The sequence below is a fragment of the Nuphar pumila genome, chromosome 12 (genome assembly GCF_984573655.1).
Source record: "Nuphar pumila chromosome 12, dmNupPumi1.hap1.1, whole genome shotgun sequence".
NCBI classification, from domain to species: Eukaryota; Viridiplantae; Streptophyta; class Magnoliopsida; order Nymphaeales; family Nymphaeaceae; genus Nuphar; species Nuphar pumila.
Genome location: NC_143260.1, coordinates 95,325,199 through 95,335,612, shown reverse-complemented (window position 1 = coordinate 95,335,612; position 10,414 = coordinate 95,325,199). Strand labels below are relative to the sequence as shown.

The window sequence follows — 10,414 nt, the reverse complement described above, 5'->3', positions numbered from 1 at the left end:
GTGATGTTTGACTTGGAACATGCAATTCCATGCTCATGGTTCAGTCAGTCTTGGTGAAGTCCCAAACTGCCTTATAAAAACTCGGATAACTGTAGCCCACTTCACGAACTGGTTTTGGGCTTCATTCATTCAAGCCCCCAGATGATATTCTCCAATTGTGGAAAGTATGAGACTTAGAAAATGACTAGGCTTAGTGCAATACTAAAATGACTTTGGCACACACACAGATTATCTTTGCAGATGCACAAATTAAATCATTCGGTTCTCCAAGGGTGAAGCTTCTATGGCTCACTGTAACCAGTGTGCAGGTTAGGCATCGGGTGAGTCTTACTTGAGACCATTTCTTTCCAAAACTTGAAACTTTCAACTGATAGAAGAGAATATTACACAAATGTTATCGACGAATGTAACAAAAGAACAGCATGATCACCATTTTAATATATGAAACAACTATCAATGCCAATCGATGTACACTGATGGCGCGTGTATCAATTTCCAGTTCTGCATTTGCCCACACAGCCGTAGCTGTTCCAACCTGCGAAATTTGCCACGTTAACTACAAAAAATGTCGTAAATGAAAAAAAATGATGGAGATAGAACAAGTTCATGTGGTAACAGCCTTCCTGGGCAAACCTTTCAGAATACATTTGTTTGGAGGTCCAGCATTGCATCGCTCTCTTTTGAGTTGGGAGCTTTGAATTCTTTTTCAGCTTCTGTTCCTTGGAGAGGTGCATTAAGTTGAGGAGGTTTCTGCAATTTTAATCAAAGCATGGTAGCATGTAAAATTTGATGAATGACACACAGATGATCAAAGTGACAATTTCGCAAATAAATCATATATATGCTTAATAGCTTTTGAGAAAGAGAGAGAGCAGTCCATAACTGTGTGATGACCCAGAGGAATGACCAACCAAAAGTTGGTTTGCATAAAACCTCCACGAATCTATAGAAATGCACTAGAACACAGAACATAATTCTGAAATTAACCAGGGTTGAGAATCTAACCGTGCATCTGACAAGAGCCCAATTGATGCCACGAAAGAATGGATGTTGCTTAATTTCATTAGCTCCTTCACGTGAGCCCAATCTATGTTGTGGATTGCGACTCAGCAAACTATATATTAATTGCCTGACAGTGAGGCTTACCTGCATGAATTTTAAACCCTGTAAATAAAGCGATACCTTTGTAGCAAATGTGTGCATTCCAACTACTAATGTATGACAATGAAACAGACAGCATGACTAAATTGGTCGAGAAGTGTAAGATTTAAACTTCATAAGGTTGGATTCATTAAAGGCTACCCACTTGAATACTAGCAGGGAACTTGAGATCTTTCTGAAGAATATTAGTGAATGTCTTTTGCCTTGTCTTTCCCCTGAATGGTGTATATCCGTAGAGCATTTCATACAAAAGAATGCCTACAAAAGAGGAAATTCAAGATCAACAAGAAGTGTTTATACAACAAAAAAAAAATCCAGCATATAAAAGGAATCAGTGTCATTTGAACAAAACAACTTTCTTCAGCCTTTCAATCTTGAGAATGGAAAATCCAGAGAGACCATTTTACTTTTGCTGAGATATTCATGTTCAGAAGTTATCACAATTTGGCAATATCAATTAATAAATTTTTTACATGAGTTACTTCTAAAATATTTTTCCAAGTCAGGAATGAGTTGATATGCAGTTTCACCTGACTTCAGGTTCAAATTCCAGACTACAATTGACTTAATATTCATGGCAACTGCATTGATGAACAGTTAAGTGAGCTGCCTGAGCCGAGTGTCAAGTTAGGTTTGATTATCATATTTGGGTCAAATAAGTTATTATCCTACCAACCTAAATGGTGACAGACCTAAACGATTGACAGCCAACTGTGGATTAATTGGCCCACTTCAGGAGGTTGCTTTTGAAAATCTCAGATCACGGTAGATCTGCATTGGCTGAGGCAGTCAAGGGGAAGCAAGTGATTAAGTCCATCTCATGGAATCTCATTTTCAGAAATTTCTAAGCAAGGAAAATCTCAAGAGATTTTAAAACTCTTTTAGACTGCTCTTTATGGCATTAGGAAGAAACTTTTGGTTTTTGTGTGGGTTCCAAGCACGCCATCAAATACACGATTACTTCTCCCCTTTTTTGGGCAGTTGAGAGAGAAGTAACCGATAAAAAAGGCGGGGGGGGGGGGGGGGGGGGGAGAGTTGCATGGCTCAAAAATTATCTCCATGGAAGTTTTTTTCGGCACCATCAAATGCGCCCTTAAGGAAAATACTCGGGAAATGTCAATAGGTTTGAAAATTAACACACAAAAATATAAAAGCATTTGAAATATAAAAAGTATGTTAACATTGCAATATCTATATTGGAAAAATAAAATGAATTAATTTTATTGCAATCTTTCTTGGACTTCAGATCTTGTGAATTCATTGTGACAAGATCAGAATAAATTCAAATTATTGCCAATATTTTTCAATATGATCTCAGCCACAAGGCTGCATACTCATAATTTTAGCTTTCAATGTTAGTATTCATCTAAAGCTTTATGTGAAGCTTTTAAAAGTGCAATAGGACTTGAGGAAGAAGCAGCTTTAGTGTCATCCTGTCTTAATGGCAAATGCGAAGGCATTACTAGGACCGGAAAATATAATTTCTAGGCCTCAATTTACGAATCCTAACCGCTCGGCAGCCAAAAGAGATCCATCTATTGCTGGAGATGAGGGTACTCAGTCATTTATCTTTTTTCATTCAAAGATATATAATATAAAATTTCACTATTACTGCTATGTGCATGTTGAGTAGCATTTTTATTGGGTGGAAAATAGATAACTGTTTAGTAGTATATAGCAAACTCGAGAATATTCCATGGTATCATTATCTGCACATTTTCCTATTCCGTTTAGTCAGCCAATGTATTGATTAATCACTCCACTAATTGATTACAAAATGAAAGGACATATGGTTCCTTATTCCCCACATAGCCTGCTTTTCTGAAGTGAACTTCCTATCCTTCTTCAAGGATGATATATATTATTTTCAATGTGTAAAATACTCTATGATACAACAAATAACAGAAAAACATAAATTGAGAAATGTTACTCTTGATTGATGAAGAGCTAGAAGTGGATGTGGAAAAAAGCAAAAGCGTTCTTCAACATTTCTCTTTTCTGTGTTGATTATTGAGGTAAAATCAGATCAATTTACTCCCTTCTTGTATTTGTCTAGATGCAGGTATTTATCCCATTTAATCAACATGAATCAGAAATTATACCCTTCTAATCTCTGCTCTGACATCAGTTATATCACAATAAAGGATACTGACATTGAAGTATCAAAATGTCAATGTTCAAGACTTGTTTAATAGTAAATGCTTGTAAGAATTTGCACAAAGCACTTCAACAATGATTAGATTTTCTAACAGTAGCTAATAGCCATCCAGTGAAAAACTCATTTCTAAAGTTTGCAAAGAGTAACTGCAATATTCTTAAATTTAAATAACAAAGAAAATCCAATATCACAGGATTTAGTATTAATTGATTTTACAATAGAATTACAGTATTACCAAGAGCCCACCAGTCAACTGCACTAGTATGCCCAGCTCCAGCTATAATTTCCTGAAAAATAAGTTTGAGGTCTGGCTTAAAAAGTATCAATATTACAAGCATGATGAGATTGGATAAAAAACAGAATGATCAAGAGAAACATGCTAACACACCACAAACATGAAAGCAGACATGTTCACAACAAACAAATCTTGTCTTGAATTAATTTTTTTATAAGAAATTTTAGACATTATATATCAAAATATAGACATGCTTAAAATGTCTGACAATGTCGCTTATATATGCAACATTTCATTTTGACGTGATTTCAAAAACAAACAAAAAAATCCCCAAAACATCATGATATCATCAAAACATAACATTTTGATCTGGAATTTGCAAAAAAAAATCTTGAAACAACATGATATTGTCAAAACATGTAAAAAATTGGAACTTCATGATATCCTATGTCAACTGGGTACGGGTACGGGTATGAGTACGACACTGCAATTCCAAAGAATGTGGGTATGGGGACACGGCTATATATATATATATACATATATATATATATACAAAATAAATTCAAAATAAACTGAATATAATCTAAATATATATATGTTATACCTAAAATATATATTATATACAGAAAATATAAAGTTATAAACTGAAAATATAATTATAAATTATAAATTGAATACAAACTTGTATGGACCCTGTCGACGTGTGTCGACACGGGTACGGAGGGAAAATGGTGTCTGTGACATAGATGATATCATTATCATAAATATTCCTGATATGATGATCATCGATTGATATATGGAAAAAGTAATCATTCTTGTTTTGGTGAGAATTTTTTTTCTCAACTTCCATCATTTTGTTATAAAAAATTTTAGAAAAAAAGAATTTATAATGATAGCCCATAGTTTCAATAAATATTATATTATATTAAGCCATATTAAGCATTTCTAAATTAATATTATATTATATTCAGCCCTAAGAAGTATTTCTATCTTACAATCAGATGCATATGAAATTTAAAATTAACCAATCTCTTTTAATGTCAATTTTCTCAGCTATATTTACCAGTGAGTTTATACCACAGTCATCTATGTCATTCAAGGTCTTGGAGAGGGTTTTTCTTAGAGATTTTCAAAAAACTGGTTTTCTCTGGAAAAGTTTAAGAAAATATTGGGAGTTTTAAAGATACAAAAATATAAAAAGTTATAAGATAAGAAAATAATTGGTTTTGTATCAATTTTTCTTGCAAAAATATGAGAAAATAAGTTTGGAAAGTATTCAAAATACAAAAGAAACAAAAAACTATTAAAAAGGTTTAAATATTAAAATAAGTATTTTTTCCAAAAATATCACGAAAATATCGTGATAAAATTAGAACATTTTCATTTCTGGCGATATTTTGAAAATATTGCGACATTTTTTCCATATTATTGACTTACTTGTTTTTGTTGATATTATCGTGATATTTTCAAAATATCATCAATATCAATGAAACTGCTTTATAAATAGGAGTGGTAAATATGGTTTCCTTAGGTCGTGTGGCATCAGTAATTTTGTTCTTTAAAGCTAGCTTATATATGCAAATAAAATCATGTTTTGTGATTTTTATCAAGTTATGATTGTCCATCTGTTATGAGATAACATTGCATATAAAGGTTTTTTGTCATTTCATAGTGGACATCTTCATGAAGGTAGCCTGCAGAAGGCTTTTCAGAATAACATAAAAAGTACAGAGAGAGACTCAACTCATGGAAGTGTGGAGAGAGTGCAACAGTGATGCATTTTCCATTTTCAACTTGGTGTCTTTCTATGTGAATTTACCACATTTGAAAGGTACGGTCTCTTTGCTTCATTCTTTCATAAAACTAGTGGAATAACTGCTGCTCTTCCTAGCCATGTGAACCCTCTCTTGGTCTTCTATCCTCCATCTTCACTGTCATCTTCTCTCATTTATCTCTTCTATTATGTACTCATAAAAATGAAAAATTAGGTCACAAAGCACTAGGGTTTTTAGAAATCCATGCTACTGTGGCATAAGCACTAGTATTTTTAGAAATCCATGATACTGTAGCATAAACACTAGTATTTTTAGAAATCCATGCTACTGTAGTATCTCCATGATTGGAAGGCCCCTGAGAGGGAATACTAATTATATGCTTTGTATATGTTGACCAATGCCCTTGAAGGCATATTCATGTTTGTTCAACTATTTTACACGCCTGGTACTTTTGTATTATAGTAGGCATATAAGCAGAACACCTAAAGAAATGACCACAACTTCTTTGTCATTATCCATACACCTATAAATTCCTGTAAAGTTGTAAACCAAAGCTCCCATTAACCTAGCTCCAACTATTGGATGTTCTACTGTGAAACTAGTCTACTCATCTCTTCTATCCCAAACATATATATAGAATAAAACACACACACAGGGAAAATATTGGCTACCCTCGAGTGTACATCACCCTATGGTAGAAACCACCCGTTCCTTCACATTTTCTTTTTTTTTGTGACTCAAGCCCTACTGATGTGGTCTATATGGTTTGCTTAGTCAAAAACATGTCTTAGTTCGTCCAATCATGTTGTAAAAGCAGATTTTCTAAGAGCTACAAAATTCAACGGTCTATATGCCTCAAATTTCAAGCTTAACAAAATCACATTTTTACGTCAAAACCACCCAATCCAAAGTTCATTTCCTAGTAATTGACCAAATAAAGATCATACCAATGAGATTCAGCTACAGTATTGTACTCAAGAGTATAGCCAATATTTTTCCATGTACATATATATATTAGCATTAATTATCGCTGCTATGCACTGATAAATTGGATTAATTCTTACAGCCTCTCATTGATTTTCACCATTTACCAACCTTTATTGCTAGCATAACATTAATTTCTTATATGATGTTGTAGCTTAAAAATTATAGTTTTTGGGTCGAATGAGATAGCTGGATGGTTAGGTTGCACAAACATAATCAAGGTGTCTCGGTTGGAATCCCTTGGGGATTATCCTTTAGATTGACTATCAGAAAAAGAAGTGAAGTTCTCCTACAGTTTTAGATTGATACATCTCCATAGCACAATAAACTTATTAAGTGCTATCATCGAGCTTCCTTGTGGTAAGAAACGCTACACCATAGAATATGTTTTTTGTATTCATTTGTATTGTAAAAACTATTAATCACACATGCATATTTCGGTTCAGATGTATAGAATATGGAGAAATAGGAACAACAAACTTAATCATTAGAAAAGGAAGGATGTTGGTGAGCACTATGGTACACCATGTCTCAATTAATGGAAAGCATTAGGTTAGAGATAGTGGCAAGTATTTGAGATAGAGGACATGGCATTCAAAATCTATTTAAATATATCCCAAGACAAAATTCTTTTTTTCCATCCAAGCAATGTAGCAAAAGAAGAACAATTAATGTGAAAAACATTGAAAAAGAAACATCATTGAAATAATCAAGCTTTTTATTTAGCACATTATTATGCAAAGCATAGGGATGAAGAATGTTAGGAATACCGGTGCTATGTACTCTTCAGTTCCAACAAAAGAATTTGATGATCTCATTGGTTCAGCCATGAAAACTGGATGCGTAGGGACTTTATGTTGTTTCTTCTTTTCAAGGGGAGAAGGAATCAAAAGCTACAAAAGAAAAACATACAAGTTGATTGCATATTGAGATAAAATAAATCGCATTCACATGTATAAAATCAAGTACAAGGTCCTACAGAGAAAGCACAACCCTGAGCTACAATGACACTGAAATTCCCACTGCTAAAAAGTGGAAGATAATGAAAGACCTGGTCACTTGAAAGATTGATACGCAAATAAGGATGCAATTAAATTTGGATAGAGAGAACTAATGAAGAGTATTTGAAAAAGAATTGCGATGATCATGATACTGAACAACAAGTTACCCTGTGCAAGAAAACAAAATATGCAAAAAATAAATATATTCACCATTTGGGAAGTGTATAGGCTTCCTGAGTTCCTGAACTAATTAATCTGTTTAGATTTTACAATGTTTAAATATTTAAGCAACTGTTAGCTTTCACAGGGATGATATTTATGAGTTCCACCACTCCAGAATACAAAGGAACTGCTTATTTGGAATAGAAGAAAAAAAAACATGTGGTTGGAGGAACTTAATATCAATGGATTAAGGCAGGGGTACAAGTCATTCATCCATTCAATGACATCCAACCACCATGGATTTTGCTTTTTGTTCTTCTCCACCGTATATTAATTATGAACTAAATGTCATTCATCATGAGAATGAAATCCTCCACGAAATTTCGCTGATATATGAAAAAAAAATACAGCAGGCCCCATGAACATTTGCAATTAATTCGCAAGATGGACACTTCGGTCCCTTAATTAGCGAGAAGCTGTAAAGGCATGCTTGTGCATTCGCTTATCATTAAGTTCATGCCCCATGGATAGGAACATAATTCCTTGCAGCAAACTTATTTTTAATAGTCCACATCAATAAAATAAAAAATCGTAAGGGCGTACATGAAAGTGAACAAGATTGGCAAGCAATCGATCGTCGGGTCTTGAACCGGGTCCAAACTTGCGAAAACCTAACTCTATCCAATTGTTAGTTACATAAAATTCTGGAGTCGTCAGTCATAGCTGAAATTTTTACAGTTTGTTGAAAAAAAATTCAGCTTTCCGATGCCCCAAACCGTTCATAAAATTTCATCTGGATAAGGAAGTTACGAATGTTTTAGTACCGACCTGTACTTTTTTGTTCTAACTGTCACAGAACAGTGCATAGCCCATGAACAGAGCTCAAAATTTTACAAAGGCTGCAAATTTTTGTTAGTTTTCCAACGCAATAAGTCACTCATAAAAACTCCTCCGGACGAGGGAGATACGAGTGATTTACCAGTTTAGTGTCAGGCCGAAAATACGTATTTATCGAAATATGCATTCGGGTGGGCCAAAATAGGCCACCCGAATTCATATTTCCGAAATATTTTCGCATGAACACGTTGAGATAATTCATAAAAATCACACTACACTATTTTTAATTAATCTACCTTGGAAAAATCTCATTTTCGCAGCTGTTAGGCTAGAAAATAGACTTGTCTCCCCGAAGCCCATTTACTGAGAAATAGTTTCAGTAACTTTTGCAATAAAACATATAAGACAAATTTTCACATGACAAAAATAAGAAAAATCATGCTAATCATCACAGTGCATTTACATGAATGTTAACTACAATTGCTAACTAAAATTTGTAGAAAAACAAATAAGTATCACATATATTTTCCAAAAATTACAAATTTTATTTTTGAGAAAACCAATAGCATAATTCAGCCATAGTGATTGGATCCCATTCATTGCATGGGTGAATGGCATTGGAGAGACCCAAGGGTACCATTGACCTGATCCTTTCTTAATTATTGCCAATCAGGTTAGGGGGGCATCCCGGACTGGTCTGTGGATTGTGTTCAACCACGTGATGAATGGCATCCAACCACTATACTTTTTTGCTTTTGTTCTCACTCATCCATTGAGGGAAGATCAGGTGTAATCACATTGCTGCTGAGTAACCTCCATCCATGTTAGGGCCCAATTAGAGATGGAGGGCACTCAGGTGCAACAGCATACATTTAGTGTGAAATGTGATTGAACCTTATCCACCCTCTGTACATTCATCATGCTTTAGATGCCCTTCATCACGAGTATGAAAGGTTTTGAAAATTTTTGTGGGGCTCACACAACACCAAAGCAATCCAGCTATAGTGGTAGGATTATATCCATAAATGCTCAACAAATGAACCAATAAGGTACACTTATAAACAAAACTTTATGATGCAATCATGCATGGTCACTGAGTAACTGTAATTAAAATGAATTTCAATTAAAAACCATTGTCATTATCCCCTCTACCTTCCTACTTTGCAAGGATATTATGGAAAATTGTATAAAAGATGGGATTGTGATTGGCGTTCAGGTGCTTAAATAGACAAGCGTCAAATGCCAAAAGTTCAAAATTTGTTCTGCACAAAGTTTCCTTCTCTTTGGATTTCCTTCTTTCTCCTTTGCCTCCACTCTACCAATACTTTCTCTCCATCTTCTTCATCTTCTTTTCTCTCTCTAGCTTCCTTCTTGCCTTGTTGGCTGTTGTCGTGGTGAGAAAAGGAACTGGAAAAGAGTGTGAATGAGAGGCACCTACCACCAAGAAGGGGACAATATTAAGGCTCAGATATTCCGTTCCATGTTCAGATGTTACGGCCTGAAGCACATGAGCACTGTAGGCACAAGCTGGATTCAAATGAGTGGGATCCGACATGGCCCGAAGCAAGCAAAGGCACTGTACACACATGCATTGGCAAGTTTGGGGCTGAGTACCCATGTATTTGGATTATGTATATATGGGTTTGGGACCCAGGAGGTAGGTTGAATAAAGAATGTGTAATGGGAACATAGGGCACTAGAGAAAATAGAATAGGATGGATCTGTTTACGGTCCAATTAAAAGAGGCCCAAAGAAGGGCCATGATGCTATAAATAAGCCCTATGTACATTGGCAAAGCAGGAATGACGTATTTTGGCTTAGGCCTTGGAGGTAGGTCTGCTTCGAAAGAGTATTCTCTCTCCTCTCACACTCACCTTCATTGTCTTTCACCCTACGTGCACGCCCCATGCTTGGTTGAGGCCTTCGTCTCCTCCCTTGCCGCGTATCCAACCTACCGCTCTCATAGTTCCCTCGTGCGCACCATCACCATGCACGCCCTCTCCGCACGAAAATTCGCTCGTGTGTGTGCAAACAACTCCTATGCATATGTCCATCCGTGTGTTGAGCAGCTCCTTCGCGCCCACACGCAACCCATTGATTC

The 10,414-nt window shown here is 35.2% G+C and overlaps 1 protein-coding gene across 2 annotated transcripts in view; it reads right to left on the bottom strand.

Annotated features, from left to right (window-relative positions):
* Positions 1-340: 340 nt before the first annotated feature.
* Positions 341-10,414, bottom strand: part of LOC149821225 (phototropin-1A-like) — a 93,825-nt gene continuing 83,751 nt past the window's right edge. For both annotated transcript variants that reach the window (XM_089983126.1, XM_089983125.1), the window contains 6 exons: positions 7,084-7,206; positions 3,555-3,606; positions 1,307-1,419; positions 1,006-1,146; positions 634-750; positions 341-535 (listed from right to left, as the gene is read on the bottom strand). In XM_089983126.1, coding sequence (XP_089839252.1) covers positions 637-750; positions 1,006-1,146; positions 1,307-1,419; positions 3,555-3,606; positions 7,084-7,206 — 543 coding nt within the window. In that variant the 3' untranslated portion in view covers positions 341-535; positions 634-636. The remainder of the gene's footprint in view (positions 536-633; positions 751-1,005; positions 1,147-1,306; positions 1,420-3,554; positions 3,607-7,083; positions 7,207-10,414) is intronic.